The 24,763-nt window shown below is 43.1% G+C and overlaps 1 protein-coding gene across 4 annotated transcripts in view; it reads left to right on the top strand.

Moving 5' to 3' along the window:
• Nucleotides 1-455: 455 nt before the first annotated feature.
• Nucleotides 456-24,763, top strand: part of SENP5 (SUMO specific peptidase 5) — a 48,309-nt gene continuing 24,001 nt past the window's right edge. The window contains exons 1-10 of one of the 4 annotated variants that reach the window (XM_015637635.1): nt 456-521; nt 6,385-7,958; nt 11,070-11,175; nt 11,325-11,472; nt 12,078-12,125; nt 14,028-14,105; nt 17,365-17,502; nt 19,167-19,250; nt 20,630-20,680; nt 20,770-24,101. In XM_015637635.1, coding sequence (XP_015493121.1) covers nt 7,007-7,958; nt 11,070-11,175; nt 11,325-11,472; nt 12,078-12,125; nt 14,028-14,105; nt 17,365-17,502; nt 19,167-19,250; nt 20,630-20,680; nt 20,770-20,880 — 1,716 coding nt within the window. In that variant the 5' untranslated portion in view covers nt 456-521; nt 6,385-7,006 and the 3' untranslated portion in view covers nt 20,881-24,101. Of the gene's footprint in view, nt 522-3,510; nt 3,595-6,384; nt 7,959-11,069; nt 11,176-11,324; nt 11,473-12,077; nt 12,126-14,027; nt 14,106-17,364; nt 17,503-19,166; nt 19,251-20,629; nt 20,681-20,769; nt 24,102-24,763 lie in introns of those variants that run through there. The other 3 variants (XM_033516835.1, XM_033516833.1, XM_033516834.1) reach the window with 3 other exon arrangements.

The raw sequence follows: 24,763 nt of genomic DNA, 5'->3' as shown, positions 1-24,763 counted from the left end.
ATATCGAGATATTAATTAATGGCTTATTTTAAAAGGTCAGGTTGAGTTTTTTATTTTGTAAATTGGATTTTTGAGAAGCACTTCCATAGACCGAGATATTAATTAACGGTTTATTTTAAAAAGTCAGCTTGGCATTTTTGAGTGTCTCATTTCCGCGGCCGCTCCCGGGCACAGCGGCGGCCGCGAGGTCCCAGCACCGGGCCCCGGGCAAGGACCAGGGTACCGGGGATGGCCCGTGTCACCTTCGGCACGGCAGCTCGCACGCCCCACGAGAGCCCCGCGAGGGCATCCCAGAGAAAGCGGGCAGGAAGGGGAACGGCTGGGCCGGGTGGGGCCGAGCCCCGGCCCGGCCCCGCTGCGCCGGCTGCCCGGGCGGGCCCTGCCCGCGGTGCCGCCCGGCCGCTCCCCGCCCGTCGCAGGGCTGACGCGGCGGCGCCGGCGCAGCTCCGGCCCGAGAGCGGCGGGGGCGGAGCGCGGCCCAGGCGGCGGCCGGGCTGAGCCGGGCGGCGCCGCGGGCAGAGGTGAGCGGGGGGCGGCGGCGGCGGCCCCGGCTCGCCCGGAGCTCGGCCCCGCGGCCGCGGAGCGGCGGGGCCCCGGCGCTGTCAGCGCGGGGCCGCGGGCGGACGGGCGGGCGGGCGGCGGCCGCGGGGCGCCGCGTGTGGCTGCGCTGCCTTCCGGCCCTCCCTGCGCTCCGGCCTCCTGCCCTGCCCGCCCCGCGCTGTCCGGGGGCTGCCGCGGGGCTGTGACCAGCGGGAGTGGGGGGGAATCCAGGCACGCTGTGCCCTGGGCAGCACGGGGAGGCTCTCCCTGACTGCGTGCTGTGAGAGTTGGGGCGATGATGGGGTTGGGAAGCTGTAGAAGGGAATTTTCAGGTGTTGCGAGAGCTTTGTTTTCTCCGTCACTGGGCTCTCGACCCCACTCCTCTGCCTCCAAGTTGTCTTCCCCCTGAGCCCCCCAGTCTGCAGTGTAAGCACAGCGCTTATCTGCTCCAGTGCTATTCGCTCTCCCCTCCCTCAGCCCTTCCAAGCTGTGCTGGCCTGGAGGGCCAGGGAGCTCAGCAGCAACAGCAGCATTGGGTGCTGAGCCACAGGACAGGCACAGCAGAGATGGATTCCTCAGCTGAAGGCTGCCTTTAACTAACGTGCTCTACCTTTTCCAAACTTCACTCGTTCCAGACTTCCCGCTCAGAAGAGAGATGGATTGCCTTTGGTAATACCCCTCAGCTTTTCATGTTGCTAACACAAGAAAATAAGTGATTTTTGAAATCTGCAGGAAGATGTGTTTAATACTTGTAGAAATACACTCTCTCTTAAGGAAGGCCTTCAGAAAGCATTAAGGAGACCCTTAACCTCAGATACATTCAAGGACCTCAGATGAAATACCATTTTCTATTCCCTTCACAGAGCTTGGAGAGCCAAGTTTGATGGACTTTGTTTCAGCTATTTCCATGCTTCTGCCTTGCAGAGGTATTCAGGAAGGAAGGAACAGAGCTAGAGTCACATTTCATTAAAATCAGTCCAAAGCTTTAAGATTTAAAAATATTTATATCCTTATGCTTTGCTTATACAAAAGGATCTTTACGTTCTTTAATCTAGAAAATTTCCATCTCTGATTTGTGATAGTATTTCTCTTAAAAGTTCTGTTATCTAATATACTTATCTCCATTAATCTAGTTTAGCCTAAAGGAGGACGTTTCTGTAAGTAAATTCTATCATCTTGCCAGAAATAAATCTAGTAGTTGTGTAGCCAGCTAGGTGAGAGTGTGAGTTCCCAGAAGAGAAGAGAGGAGAGTCCATGGTAACTGTAGGAGTTGAAGCCTTGCAGTGTGCCCACGAGGTCACCAGCTACGTGTCCTGCTGTGTTCCTCTGAGTCAGTAACTTCGGACTTTGGCTATTTCTGTAAGGTCTTGTGCTAATGAGTTATGTTTTGTCAAAGTGCCTAGGGCTTGCTTCACCTCTGGGACAAAATGTTTACTCAACAGTCCACAGAACTGTGCTGGTCAGAAAAGAAAGAGAAGGAGGGGATAATTGCCAGTGCTGTGAGTCTGCTTTTGCAGTGCTCATTGAGTCATTTCAGACTTCCTGACCTTATCAGCTTAGCTCTGGCCACGTGGTGGTTTGAAGAGAGACACCCTTCTCCAGCTTCCTCTCTCTCTTTCCAATTTTGGATTCTGCTTGGAGGAGGGAGGACATCTTCTTGCACAGCATATCTCAGCTGCACACCCATAGTCTCAGGCTGGCTTTCTTTTTTCCTCCTTACCTCGTGTCCTTGGGAGCTGCCCAGACCTCCACAGGGAAAGGCTAAACTCTGGGTGTTGTAAGAACTGCCTCCCACTGAGCAGGTGATGCACTAGTTACTGCTGCCTGCTCAAGGCCATGCTCTCAAAGCTGTTCACTTTATTTACATTACTGATGTCTTAAAAACAAGCTTCTTTAACAGAAGAATTTCCATGTGTCATTTGATCCACTGGGCACGCTGACACAGCCCTAGATGGCTTGTGGTGATTTAAGCATTAAGGAGCAGCTCTTCTGCAGTGCTGGGGGTTTGTTCTGCACTTGAGTGGGCAGAAGGTTTCTGTGATCTAACAGTTCAGATATCAGCTAGTAACCTTTGGTAGGGTTCTGTCAGCAGCATTTGCTGGGACTGCTTTCCCAATTTGTGTGCTTTTCAGTTAAAACCTGGGGTCTCTAGAACTGTCAAAAATAAATAGGACTGCCAAGTTCTAATGAGTGATTAAACTAAGAGGCTTACAATGGGTGAAAGATATGAATGTAAAATCTTTTACAGTAGTCAGCTTCACTGAAGGTGATGTAAGTTGCAGCCATGTAAGTTGCAAATGGAGCAATCTGGTGATTGATCTAAGGAAAATACAGTGTCTGTGTGTGCACTGAATTTGTTACTCATAAAGTATCAAGGGCCTCATGTTCCTCCTTTCCCATGCAAGTGTGCAGTGCTTGACATCAAGTTCCTACAGTCATGTTTGTTTGTAGCTTACCAGAGCTCTTGGGATAAGTATTCTGAAAAGTGAGTGGTTCCCAAACATATTTTTAAAAAATAAGAGTATGAAGCAAATCTCTGATCAGAATCTGCCATTAATACTGTGGTGTAACAGTCTGGGGTGGTCTTCATCCAGTGCAAAAGAGGTTATGCCTTTTAATATTTAACCATTTGCAGATGGTATGTCAAACACAGCTAAAGGGGTGAGTTACGGTAAATTTCTTTCACTTTTGGTCTTTGGCATCTGTACATCTTGAGCATTTTGAGTTTGAGGTTTGCTGATGTAGTACTGGCAGCATCCCTGTGCAGTTTCACAGCACAGCACAGAAACCTGGCTACCTCCACTGACCAGCCAGACAACTCTGTTAGTGGTGCAAGTTCCTCAGTTCAGAGGTTTTTCATCCGTGTTAATGAATGGGGCAAATATTTCACTTTCTCTTCAGGTTCTTAAACTTTGGGCAGTGCTTGCTTTATTTTTGATTTTACATTGCTCACTTCAGTTCCTTTTCTAGCAGTGCACTTCTGAGCTGACCTTTTGTCTTGCTGGTTTATGGTGCCAAGTAAACCCAGTGATACTCCTGTAGCAGTGGTGGAAAGTAAGTTCTTTAAGCAGCATCTTGAATTAAATATTTGTATATGGATTATCTTTTGTCATTCCAAGTAACACTCCTGTTAGAAAAGTGAACTGTTTCAGCTCCTAGGGACTGGAATTAACTGTTCTTTGGAGGCCTTTATTTTAAGGGGATCCAGATTCAAAACAGTCATGTTTGAAAAGGGAGAGGGGAAGAGAGCAAGAAAACTTTGCTTAGATTAAGTGTCTTACTCAAATTTTATTTACACTTTAAGGAGAAACTTTTTTGTACAGAAAAATTATATAATGTGGAGAAATTGGTGTGGGCATCACAGACAAACATGAAATATTTTTTAATACTGTAGGTTGTAATTAAAGCATTTTTTAATGCTCTAAGTTAAAAGTGAAACAGAACAACAGGTAGGTAGAGTAGCTTTCCTAACATCTTCCTTTGTTGCAGTTTTAAGAAGCTGGATTTCATGAAACCTATGAGCAAGTGATCTGTTTTTATTGCTGTTGCAATTGTGTTGAAACTGTGGCATCACTCTTGTCTCCATTCAGGGTTGCCTTGAATTCAGGTTTGCCTGACCCCTTGCCAGGGTCCTTTTTGTTACCAGGACTTACCTTTGCTAGAGTCTGATTCAGTGTTTTTCCTGCTATGATCATGAGTTCAGTCTCCTATGGGTAGAACAGTGGCAGCTGCAGGAATTTTAGCTCCTGTGTAATCCATGGCCATTCAGAAAGCATTTTTCTATGTCTGAGGCAGTGTCTGTGGAGGCTGTTGGGCTTGGCTGTGGGAGAGCAAGGATAAAGGTGATGACTCCAAATTGTTCAGGAGTCTTCTTAAAAACAGGCAGGTATGTGGCACCTATTGCAGAGCCTGGGAAGATTAAAACCTTGCCTCCATCTGCTCTGCCTCCTAGAAGTGCTCAACACTCACTGTGTTGGCACAGAAGCCCCTTGTGTGTGGGGCTCTGTTGAGAGTGTTGAGATTTGCCTGGGTTTGTTTGTTTTACCTGGATGAAATGTGTCTGGAATAAGCTGTCCTAGCAAGCCTGTGGTTTGGCTGATGTTTACTGAGGCCACTGACTGAATGTTTTGTAAGCTCTGCACACAATAGACAGACACAGAGTTTGTAGTGGAAAAGCAGGCGTATAACTGCATCTAGGGTAGAGAAATATGGAAGTGCTAGATGAGGAAGTACAAGAAAATTGGTGTGATGAGATGTTATGTCCTGATTTTCCTGGTAACTGAGTTGTGTGGTGAGTAATAGAGGGTTACAAAAGAGCCAGGCCCTGTTGCAGTGCTTTGATAGCGTTAAGCTGTGCTCTCCATCAGTGGAGGTTTCTTTCTACGTTGTAGGTCCAGTGAATTCTGGACAGTTTTCTATGTGATGGGAATATCTTACACAAGTGGTAATTTATATTATTTGTCCTTTCTGCATTTCCCCTCCCCTCTCATTCTTGCACCAAAAAATAACCAAACCAAAAAAAAAAACCCAACAAAAAAACCAAAGACCAAAACAACAAAAAAAAAAAAACAATCCCAACTGCTGATTTTGTGTCTAAGGTGAGTAGAGTGAAAAATGGAAAAGAGCTTCTTAAGTCAGGCCTTGAATACCTGGTTTTGCAGGTGTCATTCATAGTTGCCTTAAAAGTCCAATTGTTAATGTTTTATTTTCATTTATAGACCCTATAGACTCCTTTATTTTGAGGTACACATGCCTATGTGTAATGATTAGGACTGACATGGCCAAGGCAAAACTTGCTATAATAGTCTGTAAGTCAGAATAAGTCTGATGGGGGGCAGGAAAAAAAAAAGTCCTTTTTTGAACTTGAGAAAAATACAAACTTGTAAAATACAGTTTGGGATGTACGTAGTGAGGCTGAGGCAATTTGCATGAAGCATCTCATGTTGTGTGTGCTGCTTTTGCCTTCCTCTTGTGTTTCTGGATTTTTCTAACTTCTAATTAATATTTTTAGCCACATAGTGAAGATAAACAGATATTACTATGCAGGCTTTACACACTTTTGTAGTCAAAGAAAGTTCCTTATTGAACACTTTGAGATGCAGGTTTTTTAGTAGGGAAAGGAATTTTTAAGATGATCAGCTGCTGTGCTGCATTGGTTCTGCTTTGTTAATGCAAAGATAAACACTGATTATAGAAGCTGATAGTGGTGGTGTCATGGAGTGAGGTGTTGCTGTGAGTACAGAGCAATTACTTCTGGAGTAAACTGTGTCATTCTTTATCTACTCAGAGAATCAAAATTTCTGTGGGTGTTTGTGTTTTGCTGTTCCTTTAAAGGAAAACTCTGTGCGAGCTTGTGAAGTGTTTTCAGAGGCTGCTCACGTTTATTGCACAAGAGTAAGGGCTCCTTTGTACAGTGCTGATGGGGTGGGGTACCTGCACACACTTGTTGATAACTTGGACTTCAAAGTTTTGTTTTTTCAAAGGCTTTTTGAGGCAAGCTGGTTAACTGTGCTTACCCTACGGCATAGGCAGTGAGAGAGGTTTGACCTCAGGCTAGAGAGTCATGAATTACACATTGGAGCATGGGGATGGGTGGGAATTACCTGTTTATTGCTCTACCTCTAGGGAAGGTAAATGAGCAAAGCCTGTTTACACACCGAACCATTGCAACTATTGCTTGTTTTTTACTCTGGGTGCAAGTGAAAATGTTTTAGGGAATGTGGGGTTGTGATTGAAGGAGGGGTAGAATTTTAGATAGGCATGTGGCCTGAGGAATGTGCCTTAGTGTTTTGCTATTATGTTACAGTCCTGATAACTTTGAATTAATTTCCCTTATTCTTTCAGCTGTTTTTGAAGATCATAATGCAGTAGAAAAATGAAAAGCTATAGAAGACATTTGCTTTGGCAAAGAAGTCAGCTGCTGGCCCAGTCTGGAAGATGGACCACTGGTTTTGGGAAGCTTGGGAAATACTGCTTCCAAAAGCAAGTTTTCCTAACCTAGAAGAAAAGACACAGTGCTCAGCTATTTGTGAGTTTAAATCACAACAAACTGTACAGAAGACTGCAGTGCAGAAGGAAGACACTTGAGCTCCAAAGCAGGTGGGCTCCTGATGTGCTTCTAAATTCAGAAACTTCTCCAAAACTTACTGTTGAATCATACAGCTTTCCTCGAAAAACTACTGAGAGCAAAAGTATCCTGTCCCTATTGCGAAGCTGAAAGCTCTTCTGGAGAAGCAGTAAGGAAACTCAACAGTTAATCTTTTCAGAGTGAAGATCCCTTGAATGAAGAATTTGAAACTGTTGCTGTTCTCAGTAGCATCTCTGGCCACACCCATTATGTCTCATGTGGCTCACTGGAGGGTGCTGCCTTACCTGTAAAGAAAGGTGGTTTTGTATATAGTGGGGAGGAGAGCAATAATGATGAGGGCAACACAGTCCTGGTAGTTTTAAACAGCTATAAAAGGAAATGCTGTTGCAAAGGGAGTGGAATGGAACTTGTGGCCCCTTGACAGTTCTAAAGAGGTCCAAATTTAATCATCATACTGTAAAAAAGAGATTTTTATTTATGATGCATAAGAAACTTTCTATGGTTAGGTTTCGGTATAGAATCATAAAATTCCCGAAACTTCGAGCAAGAGGCAAGACTTGCAAATTAAGAAAAATCAAGCAAAGGTGGGTGCAGAAAGTTACAAGGGACCATCGAGAAACGCTTCAGCGGGATTTTGAAAGTGGATTGTGTAATTTGTTTTCCTCCTGGAAATCTAAAAGTAAGCGTCTTTGGAAGCGGTACAGCTTATCAGATATGAACAATAATACACCCAAATCTTTAGGAGCGGAGAATGAAGTATGTGCACCTGAGATCTGCCACACACAGGATGTGTCTGCTGAGCCGTGTTCTGAGGATGCAGAATCCGGAGGGCAGGATGGCAGTGTGGATGCTGGCCCACCAGAACTGCATGTTAGAGCTTCTCCAGAGGCAGAAACCGTGCACCAAGTGGAGACCAACGGGGCTCTAGCAGAGGATCATTGCTCTGACATTGTTGTCTCTGTGACAGGAAAAGAAATTGCTGTTTCAGATCAAGATGGTGAAGAATCCAAGGAGGTTGTGGGTATAGATGGAATGACACTGTTGCAGTCCTCCTTGCAGGATTCTGATGTCAGTGATAATTTTGCAAATGGACCTTTATCCATGGAGCTGACACAGAATGAGGACAGCTCTAGCCAGATGGAAGTAGAAGGCTCTTTAAACTTGGACATTTTTAGTTCAAAACTACTAGATCACCCTTACTGTAAAAGTCCTCTGGAGGAGCCTTCACCAGAAAGCACAGGACTGAAATCAGGAACTCGGAAGGGAGGCAAGAGGAACAGTCAGAAAACTTCCCGAGTGGCTGATGAGCAGTTGGCAACGTGGCTTTGTGGTATACTTTTTAAATATCTTAGGGCATCCAGGAGTTCCTGAAAGCTGCTGCATGTATTGTGGAATTTACATATTGTGTTAATTCCTTTACAAAAATTGTTTCTTACTCTGAATTGTAAAGGTCACTTAGCATAACATTTGATTAAATGAGGCTGTAAAGAGGACAGCTGCATGAAGGAGGGACAAATGAATGTTTGTCTGACAAGCTATTTTAAGATTATTTTGTTTTAGAGAATACAATGTAGTTTAATTGGGATCTGCAGAAAATTGTTGGTAGATATTTTAAATGTCTTATCATGTGGAATCAAAAGGTTCAGGTTTTTAACCGGTTGACAGTTGTTATTCTTAATTTGGTTTTTGAAAATCCTAGGTATACTAATGCTTCCTTCTACCCTTATACTCTCTTCTCTTGCTCTTAGTCTTAAACTAAATCACTTAAACTCAGGTTTTAATAGCCAATTATTGTTCATTTTCCCTTGGTTTTCTCTCCAATTGTTGACAGAGTAAGCTTAATGAATCCTACGAGATAATATATTTTAAAAAGACTAGTCTTAGTAAAGGTTCAGCAAAAAGGCTTTGGGGTTTTTTTGTGCTATGCTGAGCATGCAGTATTCGATAGTCTCTCTAAAGAGGAGCATGATAAAAATAGTAATTGGTGTCTTATTTATGTGTAGCAGCTTTTTACACACAGAGTAAGAAGCAGTAAGCTAACACGTTGTGCCATATTGTACCATCAGTGTAACTTCAGAGATGTTCTGATAACTTCCTTTGGAGAAATTGGCTTTTTAGAGTCCCATAAACTTCAAGCTGGTGTCAGTGAGTGTTAAAGGAAACGCGTGAAGTTTGACATGCTCGGATTTTTCTGCCTACCTATTTGTCCTTCAATTTTGCAATTGATTTCTGTAAAGCAAAATGTGAAGAAGGAGACAGTGAACCTCAAGAGAGGAGTTAGCTCTCCACATCCATATCTGTAAGTTAGTGTGGGCTGTGTATCTTTGTGACTGGCTTTATGAGATCCAGCAAGGACAAGATGCTGTCTGAGAAATTGAGAAAAACTGTGGTAACCCAGTGAAGAGATCACTTCTGCAATGGACTTCTAAAGTTTGTACATCAGAAAAAGAGATGTAGTGCTTCTGTAACAGGCAAGAGCCAAGGTTGTATCAGGGTGGCAAAGGTTAAAGTTTTGTGGTCTGATAGTATAGTACTTGTGAGTTTTCTCAGCTGAAAAGCTGTAAAGTGGAAATTTAGTTGTGGTATAACTGTGTGCAGGAGTTCTTGTGTGTTTAGGAGTGTTGTTAATAATTAACTGCACCCTAAAAGATAGTGCTAACCTGGCAAGAGTTCCTGAGGTAGAAACATGAAGGAGGTGCAAGTGTTAGGGCTGCTCTTGGGTTTTGAATTTCCCTGCAGCAGCTGAACTCCAGCGTTAATGGGCTGCAATGCTTAGTGCATTCAGAAATGCTATTAGGTATCAAACAGCCCCTTGGTAAACTCCTGTTCATGATATCTCATTTTTGCCCTGGGGCTGAACTTTGTATTCTCTTCCTTGAGTTACTACACCAGCCCAAGTGAGGTCAGTCTTGCTGGAGGTCTGGAGCTCTGCTGCTCTTAGTTGTAATGACAAGAACAGCCCTTCCTCTGTGCATCCATAAAAAGCCTTGAAAATTTTTGTATTTTGTATAAAAAACAGAATAAGGTACACTCATAAGCCCCACACATTGTCTAGCTAGAATTCTATCCAGAGTGAGAAACATCTTCCTTGTCACAGTGTACTTGGATGTAAGGGATAAAAGTTGTTAGGCAAAAATGTGGCAGAGTTGCAAGGAAGGTTCTTTTCCCATGAAGAATGCTTCAATGTGGTTTGATCTTGCTCTTCAATCCTTTCTCCCTTCCTTCTGTCACACTTCTTGTTATATCTTCACTGCTATTCTCAGCTCATTGTGGTGTGGGTTTTTTCTTGGTCTCTCTCCTTTGGTTTTTATTCTTACTGCTGTTCTTCTGGCACTTTTTCTGTCCAATGTTTCATCTTGCTTTTCCCTATCCTGATCTTGAAAGTTTCCAGGAAATGTTCTTAAAGCCTTCATAAGCACACACTGCCCTATCCAGTGATGCTCTGCCATCACATCCCAGCCTCAGAAGAGTCCTGGACTTTGGATTAATGCAATTTTCCTGGACTCTGATCTCAGATCCAGCTTTCTGTACGCAGAACACATGTTTTCTGCTGCATGTGAAAATACTTTTTCAGAGAGCTGGACAACTTGGTCTTTTTTATCTTGTTTACTAGCAAGTGTTGAAATCCTGTTCTCCATTCTCTTCAATTCTCAGAGTGGTTTTGGATGCTTGTGTGGAATTTTTATCTCCAGTGTTCCAGTCTTCTGTTTGAGAAAGAAAAAAATCTATTTCCTAGATTTTTCAGTTCCTCCAGCATTCATCTCTTCATTATTTCCAAGTTAATATCTTTTTCTGGTGTGGTTGCTCAGTGTTTTCCTGGGCCCTGACAGGTTGACATGGCTGTCTGTGTCACCTTAAATGCCATTCCTAGGACACAAGGGTAAAGGAGTTAAACTTGCCATGGTCTGTCTGCCGTCTTTTCCGTTCACTGTGGCGCGGCAGCGGAACTGAGCAGACTGCAAGCACTGCCAGCTCCAGCTGCCTGCATTTGAGGAGAGTCATTCTGTTTGCCATAAGGACAGGATACTGGCTTTTCAGTGAAACCTGTTGCATCAACTGATGGCTTTTCACGTTGCAGTAAAATGATTTAAAATGCTAATTGAAGTAGGGAAGGGGATGGATTCTTCTCTAGCACTGGTATAATTAGTTTGCTGTAGATATGTATGTGTATGACAAGAACAGGGGCTGATCTTTTCCTGTGAAGCTGAGTGATCAGATTCATGCTTTATTTTTGTCCTTCTTCCCCTACCCCCGCTTTTATTTAATGTTGCCAATTTGAGCTTAGTTTTCTTAAATATGTATTTGGCATGTGTGGTGCTGCATGTTGGTTGGGTGCAGAATGACTGCTGCTTGTATCTGTAAGAACTGAGAGCTTTATTGGATTGGTGAACTCAGAAGGTTTTTATCTGTTTGCACTTTCATTTTTCTGGTATATTTAAAGGATTCCTAGATGAGGTTATGAAGAAATACGGCAGTTTAGTACCACTCTGTGAAAAAGATGTCATGGGAAGATTAAAAGAAGTCTTTAATGAAGATTTCTCCCATAGGTGTGTAGCAGTATCGCATTGTACACCTGGTAAAGAACAAACCACTTGCCTTGCCTACTGCATGCTCTATGTCTAACAACTAGCAGAGCAGAATCCATTTGACATGACCTTGACTTAGTTTTTTCTCTACCTTTTCAATTCTGTTTTAGAAAACCTTTTATCACCAGGGAAATCATGATGTATCGAGAAAAACATCCAAAAACCTCCACTTGCAATTTCCGGGTGTTCTATAATAAGCACATGCTAGATATGGATGATTTGGCTACACTGGAAGGCCAGAACTGGCTGAATGACCAGGTCAGAGATGCTTGGTGTTTATGTGCTTCCCAAACCCTTTTTAGCCCATTTATATTAGAATACCAGTTGTGTATCTTCTGCTGACATTACAGGTGGGCTATCCTTACTTCACAAGTAAAAGGAGTGGTGGGCAGCTTTTACAGTGCAGTAAGTCTGGAAGCTGGGAAGTGTCATAATTAGACTGTTTCCTCTTGAAAAAATGATGTTGTACTGATTTGATAAAATAGTAGTTACCCATATAGATTTTAGTAACTTCCCCCATCCCCAGCTTGAGCAGATTAGAAGAATGACAGGGTAAAACAGCAAACTGTGGCCTACAGCCAGAAAAACAGGAAGGCTGCAGAGCCCAGGCCATGCACCAGTAGATTTAAATTAAATTAAACTGCATTTAAGATTGAGGCAGACTTCAAGCAGCTAGTTACAGTCTGTCTCCAGGATGACCACTATTAGTTGCAGAGTGCTTGTCCTTCAGACAATGTGGCTCTAAAGGCTTCTCTCCCTATTGCTGATTTAAGTGGGTAGGGGCCTATGTTTTATGATCACTTGTGAATTTGGGTCTTAAAAATGTGTGATGTATGTATTTAACTATTTACTGACTCTTCCAGATAATTAACATGTATGGTGAACTCGTAATGGATGCGGTCCCTGAAAAGGTGAGGGGGTTTTGTTATTATGCAAATGTACCTAATGAGAGATGGAGAGGGGAAGGTGAAACTTTGCACACTTCAGGAACAGAATCAGGATTCAACTCAATGATGGTCTGAGTGGTTCCATTATAATTTGTTGCTATGTACTGCTCAGAATTTCTACCTTTCCTTTTTCCTTTTCAGTGCTGTTGCTCTTGTTTCAGGAACTGACTGTATTAGCTGTGCAGGTGGTCTCTGTGGTAACCTAATGTCACTGATGTACCTGTAGAGGACACGTGCCCTGTTTTGGCCCATCCCAGTCTCTTTACTTCCCTAGAGGTTTCTGTGTCCAGCTTATCTGCTTCTAAAGTGCTGTATTCATGCTTTTGCTCACCAGCCTGGTGTTTCAGCTGAAATTTCTGATGAAGATGGATTTCTGCTGAGATGACAAACCCTGAGTGTTAGCATCTGAGCCATGCACATGTGCTGCTTGCACTCACCCTCCCACCCACCTCATAGCTGTGGGGGCTGTAACAGCTCAAGCTGTGTCAGCTGCCTGCCTGGTGAATGTGAATTTGTGTGGAGAGCTGCTCGGTTCCTTGGCAGTATTGACTCTGCAGGACTCTGTTTTGTACATCCTCAGAATGCTTACAGCTTTGCAACTGCAGTGCCTGACTGTTGGTGGCAGTTGAGAGAAAGAAAGCAAAAAAAAAAAATAATCAAGATAACAACCCCCCCCATTTTGTGACTAAATTTTCAGCAGTGACAATTATAAAAACCCATCTGTTTACTAGTAGGGCAGAACAGTTTTCAGGTGAGACCACAAAGAAAGAACCAAACAAAGCCATTCTTAGAAGAGCTCTGCACAATGTAACTCTTAAAATCTTCAAGCTCTGAAGAAAGTGTTGTTGCTTTGATTTGAGGTGATGGTGATTCTTCATTAGTATTCTCTATATTTCCTGAGTGTGCTAGGCTTGGAGTATTGGAGATTGTGTCTGTTTGCTTGTGTCTGCTTTTTCTTCCTAGTGCATAATTGAAATCCTCATGGGAGATTTTGTGCTGGTACCTCAGAATGTGGTTTTGAAGTCTGTTGGCATAGCTAATGGGTGTTAGACTGTGTTCTCAGCTGCTGAATTTTCTAACTTTTTTTTTCAAGTAACAAGCCTTCTACCACCTCTACACTAGGAGAATTATTAAAAACAGATGTTGCAGATTTCTATTTGTATTAATCTGTTCCTATAATTGCAAGAAGCTAAGCACAGGGAATAATAGTGTTAACCTGGAGCTGATTTTATTTTTTTTGCAAAACCCTAAATTTTTTTATCATAAATGTCAGTTTTTACTTACCAAATGGATCAATCATATCTTAAAAATACTTCTCAAAAGCAGAATATCGTTCTTGCTGGGAGCTGGTCATAAGAGTTGAATACCAAAGACAGTGTTGTTGGACTAAATCTCATAAATGTTTTGATCAATTTTCTTTTTCTGAGTCTCAGTTTCCAGCAACTAAAGCCAGAAGTTACTCCCTTCACCACCCCCACTTTTCCAGTCCAGTGTTCTCTTCCTTGACCCCTGTAAAGAACAACAAAAACTAACTTCTTGCCCTGGCGTTTTTCTCCCAAGTCAGTCCCCAACAAAAAAATTAAACATGATATGCCTGGAGATACAAAAATGTAAATATAAATGCTGCAGTGGCTCACATGATATATTATAGGAGAATAAGGCTTATTTTATTAGCTTGCTGAAGAACAGTAATAGTGGAGGCTTGGCAAAGCCTCTGTTTGTCCCTACTGGGGTTCTGTTTCTAAACCTGCATTAAATATTGCCTCATTACAAGTTGTTTTGTATAAATTATCCTGGGGGAAGGGGAATGACTGTGCATGAAAATTTCTATGCTCATTCCTCCTCTCTCTCTCTCTCTCTTTATAGGTTCATTTCTTTAACAGCTTTTTTCATAGACAGCTCGTAACCAAAGGATATAATGGGGTAAAACGATGGACTAAAAAGGTACCTTTAACACAGTGTCATCAGTGCTGGGGTTCTGCTAGGCTGGGCTCAGTCACTTACCTGAAGCTGGGTTACAGTGTGTTATTTACAAAGGATGGGTTAGCAAAGGAGCTGTACAAAGTGGGGAGGGCTTGATGAAAATAGTAGTGTGGCACTATTCAAGTTAGTACGGGTATGTTGTACTTGGAATGGCTAAATCTTCAGGGGGAGGTTATCTCTTTGTGTATGTTCATGCAAGTTGTTAATTTAACTGCAAGAAATGTCTCTTACTGCTCCTGACAGTGCCAGGTACACTAATCTACAGGAGAGCAGACTTAATTCTGCTTCTTCCTTTTATCTCAGACTGGCATTTGACAAAATCAAATTGTTACTCCAAGTAACACATACCAGGTACTAGAGAGCTGAAAAGAGACCCATGGTTAATAAGCCAGACTGTTGTTCTCATGACAAGAACAGAATTTACCTTGCTTTCCAGAACCCACACCAGATCATGGGTGTGATATTTTCAGGGGTAGCTAATGCAAAAAAAAAATACTCTCTTTTTTTTCTTTTTTTTTTTTCTATGAACATTTGTTCTTTCTAATATGGGAGATGAGGCAAGACTAATCAAAGGCCGTGTTTGAATGTATGATCTTTCTGCAGAAGTACTTAAATAGCACACATCTGTGAAATGCTAGAGATGAACTCATTATCCAAATATAAAATCTATTCATATAATTTATTAAAAAACTCTTTAAAGAGAGATGAAATACCGGTGCTTAATATTCCCACATATTATTTTTTAAACATTATTTTTCTCCACCAACCCAAGTTTTGTAAAACCCACAAAATTAGGGTAGATTCTGGAAGCAGGATCTCTATTGTTGTTGCTTCTGAGGTACCTGATGAGACAAGACAATTTTTAGACATTTACACTTAAATTCCTGAAGAATCTCTCAAGCAAGAATGAGAGCTAAGCAGTTTCTATGGGAAGAATTCTGTAGACTCCTTCATCCTGCAATGTGTAATTAAGGGGAAATTTTTTCTGCTCTTTAAACACACCAGAGTATTGCACCATGTTTTATAAATGTTCTCTGCTGGGATACAGATAGCCTATGCTGGCTGTGGCTGCAGTGGTTTCAGAGCTTCTGTTTGCCATCACACTGGCATTCCTGATCCACTGTCATGACACAGAGCTAACTAACTCTGCTGTCTTGATGAATCTGTGTTGCCACCACTCTTCCTGTACATCAGTTCTTAACTAAAGACCCCACTTTTGGCTGCCTGTTTCTACTCTTCTGCTGCAGGATTGCACACCTGCAGTACTCCCACAACTAGGGCCACATGAGGACCCTTGGGTTCTACGTGGTTCTGCTGTAGCTGAACATCACAGAAGATGTAGTTCATTTATCTTATTCCAGTTTTCCTTTGTGGTCTCAGCTTGCTGCTGGCTGATATCCCTCTGCTTCTCTCTGAGAGTGATGGATCAGTGTGTAGTGGGTGTGCTGCAGTCTGGTCAGGAAGCAGTTTCTGCAGGTGGGAGCAGGGTCGATGCTTGTCACAATCAAAGGACTGTTGTGAGCCAGGCTCAGCTGATAACTTCTGTGAATGCCCAAACCTTTTTGTCTCTTCAACTTCCCATTGTTACTCAAGAAATAGACTTTTCTTTCCTACAAAAGACCTGCCCTTGCCAGTAGTGTTGCAATTATGTACTGTTCAAATTGCATAGTGCTTAAAAAGCCAGGAAGAAAGCTTAGAAATCTTCCCACAGGATGAGTTCATTTAGTTCAGTATTCTATTTTTGCTTATTTTCTGGACTGTGCCACCAAAACCCCAGTAATTACACACTCATTTCAAGAGGAGCTAGGAGAAGGAAGATCATGAAAGGCCCTGGCTTGGCTGGCTTCCAAAAGCATAAGGGCTCATCTGCCATACAGACACTGAGGGTGTTGCATCTGATCTACTTGTTCTGTACTTCGAAGACCTTTTCCCTTGTTTGCTTGCCTGTGACCACAGTACATCTGCTACAAAGTTAGCTTTGAGAAAGGATGAATCTGCTCTACCTTTTTCCCCCCTTTCCTCTGCTCACCAAAGCATCCTGCACTCCTGCCTTCCTCTGGCAAGTCCCAGAGGCTGTGTTAAAGCAGAAGGGGTCAATCTGCAAACTTGCTGGTTTTGTGGGATGTTTGTAATTACAGCTTCTTCATAGAATCGTGGAATGGTCTGTGTTGGAAGGGACCCTACAGATCATCCAGTTCTGCCCCCCTGTAATGGGCAGACACATCTTCCACTATCCCAGGTTGCTCCAAACCCTGTCCAACCTGGCCTTGAACACTTCCAGGAGTGGGGCAGCCATAGCTTCTCTGGGCCTGTGTCTCACCATCCTCACAGGGAAGAATTTCTTGCATCTCATCTAAACCTATCATCTGTCAGTTTAAAGACATTCCCTCTTGAGAACCCTCAAGGGCTCTGTGCCCTTGTCCAAAGTCTGTCTCCAGCTTTGCTGTAGCCGTTTAGGTACTAGAAGGTGCTGTGAAGTCTCTATGGAGCCTTCTCCAGACTGAACAACCCCAGCTCCTTCAGTCTGTCTTCATAGCACAGGTACCCCAGGCCTCTGAACATCTTTTTGGCTTCTGGACTTGTTCCAATAGGTCCACCATCCTCTTAAGTTGGGGGCCTCAGAGCTGGACACAGCACTGCAGGTGTGGTCTCCTGTGAGAGCAGTAGAAGGGCAGTCCCCTCCCAGACGTGCTGACCTCACTGCTTGTGGTGCAGCCCAGCATGCAGTTGGCTTTCTGGGCTGTAAATGGGCTGTGAGTGCATGTTGCTGCATTGTGGTGTTGAGCTTCTTATCAACAACCCCAAACTACTCACAAAGCAGCTCTGATAGAAATGAATGATGCTCACACTGGATAAGTGTCATTACTGAAGAGATGTAGCCTAAACTGAGGCTCGATTGTATTGCCATCATTACCTAAGAAATGCCACTTCAACACAGATGCTGCAGTTCAACTTGAGCAGGATTTTGTCACAAATATGGTAGTGATTAATTCTGATAGTGTACAAGGTTTCTCAGCCACTTTCTGGACTGTAACTGTATTTTTGTGCCTGCAGATAAGTTGTGTATTAGGTAAACATAAAGAATGTGGTAAAAGATTGGAGGGGGGCAGAAGATTTCAGTTACAGAGTGGTAGAGAGGAAACTTGGATACAATTAATCTTTTGCTTTGCTGTATTCTGCCTGTGGAACTCTCTCTAATATATGTTGTTCTTTTTGCCAGGTGGACTTGTTTAAAAAGACTCTCCTGTTAATTCCTATTCACCTGGAAGTCCACTGGTCCCTCATTACTGTGAACATCCCCAGTCGAATTATTTCATTTTACGATTCCCAAGGCATTCATTTTAAGTTTTGTGTAGAGGTAAGAGTGACAGCTGTGTCTGCAAAGTCTGAACTGTTTTCTTAAACAAAACACTCCCCCTTTGTTTCTGTTCAGCCATAAACTTTAAATGTGGTGTGTCTGTCATTGTCTTGCTGTGTATGAAATGAGAATCAGCCTGTCCTGCTGAGGAGTCTGAAGCACAGAGCTTGAGGGTCACACCAAAGCTGGGAGCTGAGGTCAGATTGCCTATTGCCCAATTAGCCTGACCGTGTAATCAGCACAGCTTTGGTGACTTTGACTTGGCACTCCCACAGAAAGCAGGAGCTCAAAGCCCAGTGCCATGGGGAAGCAGAAGAACCCCCAAGGAGAGTGAGGACATTTCTTTAATCTGTTAAGGGGCTTGTGTTTAGGCTAAATGATAAATTGTGGTCCTTTAGGGGATAGGTTGCCTAGGTGAGAGCACAGGACTGAAGATGCTGTAGTGTTGCCCAGTGGGGTTTATGTGTTACTGTGCTATTGACAGCGTGTTGCCTTTTTCCTTGGCCTGCATTGAAACAGAGTGTTTGCCTCTGGTTACAACCCAGCAACCTTTTAGGGCTGCAACCTGAACACTGGAGTTAAATTATCAGTCTTCCTGATAAAGAGCAGCCAGGAAATTTTTGCTGGGCTTAGCAAATTGTAATGACCCTCTTACAAAAGCTAATTTTGTCAACTTAATTGCTTGCTTGATGCATCAGCCCTCTACTTTTAACTGTGTGTAGTTGTTGGCTTACAGAAGAGTAGTAATTATTGTACCCAGGAGAGTTCCCAGCTAGGACTTCTGAATGAAGATGCCTGCTGGCATTTGCTGAGGATGAAGCTAATGTTTGTCCTGGGAGCAAGAGATCTCATGCTCTCTAGCTTGTGAATGTTCAGCATGAAGCAGCCATCCCTCTCGGCAGCCCTGTGGTCTCCTGCAGCCTTGCAATGTGGTCTCTCCCATCCCATTCCAGGCAAGGCATTTGCACCTGAATGTCTAACAGGCATGAGGAACTTTTATTTCTGCCTGTTCTAGGGGCAGGAGGGAAGCAATACCCAAAATTAACTGTGATCCACACGCTGTGTGCTGCAGTGTTTGAATTGTGCTATAAATGTCCAGCCTGTTTACAGAGAAGTAGGATTTGCTTAACCCAAGACCATAGTCTCATTTATCTTGCTTCCTTCTCTTCGCTTGTGTCAGCCTATTTTTTTTTCCTGTATGTTACTAAAGCTCTCCCTGGAGCTTTGTTGATTAGCTGCAGAACTCGAGCATTTTGTATTGAGATTCCAGCAGGAAAATGCTGTCGTATTGAACGTAAGGGTCTTGGTGTCAGCCAGCAAGCCAGGAAAGAACATGTGCCAGGCTGCTCTGTTTTTCTCTGCATGTCTGGGAGCACTCTGACCTTGTGCCTGGGTGCCACAGCTAGTCTGGTATGAAGTAAAGCAGTGTACAGTGTGGCTGAGGGGTTTTAGAGCTCCCCTTGATAGATTAAAATTAGTCTTGGTGGAAGAAGGCACAGTACCCACCAGATTTCATTTCTTTACCTCTAGATATGAGCTCCGCTCCTAATGCTCACCTGAAACTTGTCCCCACTGTCAAAAGGATACCATCCAAGCAGTCAGTGTCTCTCTCCTGTTCTTTAGTGGGTGAATAATGTTGCTTTTTTCCTCTTTCTTCTGTAAAGAACATTCGAAAGTATTTGCTGACTGAAGCAAAAGAGAAGAATCGCCCCGAGTTCCTTCAGGGTTGGCAGACTGCTGTGACAAAGGTAAATGACAGCACTTTGAGCCCTGGGGTCTGACTTTGTGGGAGATTTCATGAAGCTGCTTCTAAATTCATATATTTGTAAAAGTAGTAAATGGGTTTATGCTGCCCATGGAGGGTGCTGGGGGAGGTGCAGGTAGTTACATGTGGGAGTTCCAGCTCCGTTGCTCATTCAGCTCCCACCAGGGCTTTAGCGCTTTCTGCAAGTGACTTGATGATCTGAGCCTTTCTCTGCACAATTAAATGTGTGCACAGCAAAACCTGCAGCTGGTGTCCATACTGAGACAAGGTCAAGAACTGAATGAACTGGACACTCAGCTGCCCCTGAAAGAGCTGTTCTGAATGGATGGGCTTTGGTGAGGGAGGGAACAGGCTAGTGTTGCTACTGCTGATATTTTATGTTTGCTATGGATAGGGGGCTTTGGTCTCCAGGGCTGTTTGTGGCACATTGCATTTGATTGCAAGTAAACAAAGTCTGGCAACAATAAAAGGGAATAACTTGTGTGTAGTGTAAATGAGGGAATATGTAATTTGCGTAGCCATCCCATAATGGCTCCAAAGATATAAAACAGGTCATTGCACACTAGACATACTTCCAAGCTCCTTCCTTGCACAGGTTTATTTTTAGATGCTGATACAATGATGAAATGATTTCTCTCTGCACTCATGCACAACCTGTGCAGTCAGTTCATCCTCCTGCATTCTGTGAGGCAGAAGATCTAGGAATTGAGAAAAAACAATTACTTTGCCTTTTCAAGTGCCAGATACATAATAGCACTAGTGATTGGGACTTTTTAGCTCTGCATATCAAAATTGAGCATGTTTGAGGAAATAATGTAGGTTGAAAGTTATCATTTGAGACTGCCTTGCTCAGTCCTGTTGCCTAGTGATGAACCATTTGTCATGTTCTCTGAAACTCTTTGGTGTGGCTGGGGGAGGAAAGCCACTGCTGGTAGCATGGATGCCGAAAGTAATCTTACTCTAGGCCTGTGTGACTTTGCTGATAGAGTTTTGTCCTGTGCAAAGTAGATAATGCTGTACAAACATTTATTTAAACTAATTGAGAAGCTGTTCTGTGTAGGTCACTAAAAGAAAATAAACTTGAAAGAAAGACTTGTAATTTATTTTCTGTCCTACACTATATATTTTTCTAAATATTAGGTGCTATTCTATCAAGGTGTTGAGTGTCACCTTGCAAAGTTTGAGATGAGAACAAGTAATTACAACTCCTGTTTCTGGCGCTGCAGAACAGCTAGCTCTGAGCATGAGACAGCTGATCCTTACGCTGAATCTCCTTTTGGACTTTAAGCAGGAGTTAGAGAATGAAAGGATAAGTAAAAGGATAAAGATCTGACAAGTCTCTGGTTGTTTCTTTCCTTTCAGTGCATTCCACAACAGAAAAATGACAGTGACTGTGGGGTTTTTGTGCTCCAGGTAAGATACTGCTTTTTAAAAATCAGTGGCCTGTATTGTTCATGTAGTAAATGTCCTTTTTTTCAACCAAGCCTTTTCCTTTTCCCCAGTACTGCAAGTGCCTCGCCTTAGACCAGCCTTTTCAGTTCTCCCAGGAAGATATGCCCCGAGTGAGAAAAAGGATTTACAAGGAGCTGTGTGAACGCCAGCTAATAGACTAATAAAATGCAGCCAACCTAATTTCTCTGGCATTTCTGACAAGTTGCAGCTGGTGTTTGTGTACTTGAATTTCTGAAAACTTCCATGAATTTTGAGCGATTCTCAGCTGAGTGGTGTGGCCACTGTCGTTACCTCAATCTTTTGCAAAGTTCTTTAATTGGCAGAACATAGCAGAGCTGCCATAGACTATTCCTAATGTCAGTTTGGTTCTCTTATGTTCTCTCCTGTATTTAATATTTATTATTTCAGCATGCATATAGGCAAAGCATGCAACTACAACCATGAAACGGTAGATTTGGGGCACCTTTGAGGTGTTGCTAGAAATGACAAATACAGGTGAATTTGTCTGGAAAAATAAAGATGCATGATATGTTTTCTGATGCAATAATGCTTTGAATGTATGGAAAAAAAAATCAATGCCATAAAAAGAACAGCTAGAATCTATTTGATAGTTCCATTGTCCCTGTTGTGGCTGTGTAATACTGAATACCACATTTTAGGGTGGCTAAACTCATCTACAGTTTTAATTTGTGAAGACTCCTTTTTCAAATAGTTCAAGTTGCTAATAAAGGTTGTTCTGTTAGCATTTCTCTGGCTGTCATTATCAGCCTGTCCCTATAGATAAAAAGCAGCCTTTGCACAACTAAAGCTTCAGCACTTGTCTGTATAATAGAAAATACAGAAGTGTTCAGTCAGTCAGATGGATGGTAAGTTCCTAGATGCTGCAGAAGTCTCCATGATGTGTGTATTAAGGAGAATTATAAAGCTGACCCTGAAGAATCAGAGCTTAGATAGTAAGATAAACTCCTTGGCTGTAACTGTTTACATCTCAGATGGCTTTGAGTCATTTCTCAGATCCACAATATGCAGTGAAAATGTACCATTTCTCCCTTCAGCTCTGTCTTCAAAGCTTGTTGTCTTTAACTTCCCGTTGGCTTTTGCTTTTGTTCAAATGTAAATGAATTCATTTTTGCTGCATCTGCTGTTTGATTGTCTCGAACATCCCTGGTTTTGTCTGCGTTCAGGAGCATGGATGGGTCTGGGTGGGAGTTACAGCACTTGTGGGTGCAGTGCAGGTGATGTCATCCTGCTCACAGGGCTGGGAGCCCACAAGCCCAGCCTTCAGCTTTGAAGGGCTGTCATGCTGGGCAAAGAATGAGTGAGAGCAGTGGATCTGCTGGGCTTTCACCTTGGTCTGTAAACTGTGATGTGCTCCTTGCTACTTCTGTTTGAAGAGATTGTTCTCTGGCACTGCTACACCGGCAAACATCTTTGCTGTGTTTTTCTGCCAGATACAGGAATGAGTCCAGAGGAAAAGTATTTTCATTGCTAAACATCATCTGCTGCACAGCTTCACTTTGTGTCCGTCCATAGCCCTGGCTTCTGATGGAGGAAAACCACTTTGACTTCCTTGTCTTTCAAATTAATTCAGACTTGAGCTAAGCCAGGTGCAAATCCCTCCTAGATGACGGGAGGGAGAAGGGAGGGAGTGCCAAGCACAGTCAGGCCAGGAAGTGGAAGCACGTGCACACTATGCTGTGCTGGAGAAGGAGTTCCTGCAGTATCCTTGCGTGTTCCCACTTCCCCTTGTTGGCAGCTGCCAAGGACTGGCTTAATTTAGCAAGATAAGGAAAGCCTTAAGCACTTGGTTAGATAATTTAAACAAGGAACTTAATGAATCAGAAAGAACCTAAAACCCAGACAGGCAAGGTTCATCTGCCCATTGTGCGGCGCAGAGCACCCCACAGCACATGGTTTATTTGTGTTTCCCTGAGGTGTAGCTGACAGGACAGCAGCACCTTTTTGAGGTGAGTGCTTGTGAGCAGTGGAGGATGACTTCCATGGAAAGTGAAACTTGGAATGGAGTTTCTCCTGTGGGATAGCACATAAAAGCCAGTGCTGCCATTCTCATTTTCTCTGTGCACTGGTGTCACATGAACGGTTCCAGTGCTTTCATGGTGGGACAACTGATCCAGGCCATAACTAACCCACAGGACAGTTCTTACCTCAGTATAACTTGCTACTAAATATCCTGCTAAGAAGGAATACACAGACCTGGGTGGCCAGGAAGAGATGTGGAGGCGGTGCCACTTGGTTGCATGCAAGTGAGCCTTTATTTTCAAGTTAGACTCCTGACAGAAAGGGAGTGGAAAAAAAAGAGAACTGCATGAGCAAATTGCTTTTATTTTCAGAACATGAGCAATTTGGTAAGGAAGCTTGAAAGGTGTCCTGTGAGACTACCAGCCTGGGAGGCTCAATGCCTCAAAGAAAGACCCTTATTTTTTTGTGCAGGTTGCCTTGTTGATGGATATTTTTCATTGCATGGGAATGTGCTGGAACACTGCACTGCAGACAGTTGTTTCCTAAGGCTTGGTGCCTACTACTGGTTGGTGGGCATCCATCTTGCTCTCTATGAGAGGTCATGAGGAGTCTTCAATCACGATCCCCTTAGCAGCAGCATCAGCCAAAGTGATTTCTGTGAACTGTGTGTTGAACATGGGTGCTTTGAAGCAAGTGCACGTGTGTCCCAGATCGTTTGAGGGGAGGGGGCTTGCATTTCAGTCTGCTGCCTTGTGAACTGGGGAACAGGGTGGGGAAACATGCATGTTGGAAAGTACTTCTTATGTGCTTTCTTGTCATCTAGAGGTTTCCTGACAAGTGTTCCAGTTGGTTATGGGGCAGCACAGAGGAGTTGCTCTTGGGTCTCCAGCTGCGAACACACCAGTGAGGGGCCTCTGAAAAAAAAAAGGAGGGGAAATTGAAAACAGATCTAATGTAAGCAAAGTATGTTGGTGCAGTGTTGAAATTAATCACAGGCAGTCAGAATCTCAGGCTCTGTAATGGTGTATCCTGTGAAACTGGACTAATTAACTCCTCCTTGAGAATGTCTTTGATGCCTTAAAGGAGATGGACTTCATAATCTGTAGTCATTTTACTATTTCTTAAAACATTCAGAACTATGTAGAGTGTTTTTATTATGAGAGGCACATTTATGTGGATGTAGTTATGGCTGTTAGCAATTCCATTAATGTGATCTTCAGATTTTCATAAATCACTCTGAACTGGTTTGGTGGATGCTTAAATTTCACGACTTGTTCCAAAGAGATTGTCTCGCTGTGCTGATTTATACAAATAGTCCCAGAACGGGTGAAGCCTCTGCCTCCTGCGTGACAAATTTAAGCTACCTGAGTTGTAATAAACCTTAAACAGAATTGAAAATGAATTATCAGTTTCCATTTCATTTGCTTTAATCTATAGTTTTAAATGACTGTGCCCCGATACAAATCAATAATGCAGAGTGTGGCCTTGATTCTGCAAGGTGAGTGGAGAGATGCCTGTTGCTGAGCTGCTGGTACTTGCAGAATGGAGGCTGGACTTTTGTGCTGTCTAATATGCAGTTGTTCTGTTCTTACCTGGCTCTCTAGGGTGTGAAGGTGATATTTTGAATGTTTCACATGCACTGATCACCGAGCCGGACAGGCTTGCACAAAGCTGCTGGCTTGTGTTGAATCTCCAGCGTAATGCTTAACCTACCTTTACATTCTCAGAGTTTTGATTGGCGTTATCTACTGTAGCATTTACTCAATTCAACGTGAAAATTTAAACCTTGGGAAGTGCTGCACAGTTAACTCCACTGAGCAACGGCTGTGCGCTGTGGGTGTGCTCTTGCATTGAATGAAGCCCATGTTCCTGTGAAGTAATAAATTTGAGTTTTACTGTAAACCCTATTTTCTTTCAGTGGTTTGGTTTCATTTTAATTTTAAAGCAACTGATGTGATGTTTGAGGGAATGTTTGTAGCAGCTTGTTTTGGGATCTGTGTTATTAGGAGAAGCCTCTCCAGTTGATTAGTTCAATAACTCTGAGCTGAACGCTAATGATGCTCT

The sequence above is a fragment of the Parus major genome, chromosome 9 (assembly GCF_001522545.3).
Source record: "Parus major isolate Abel chromosome 9, Parus_major1.1, whole genome shotgun sequence".
NCBI classification, from domain to species: domain Eukaryota; kingdom Metazoa; phylum Chordata; class Aves; order Passeriformes; family Paridae; genus Parus; species Parus major.
This window is presented reverse-complemented; position numbering and strand designations above follow the sequence as displayed.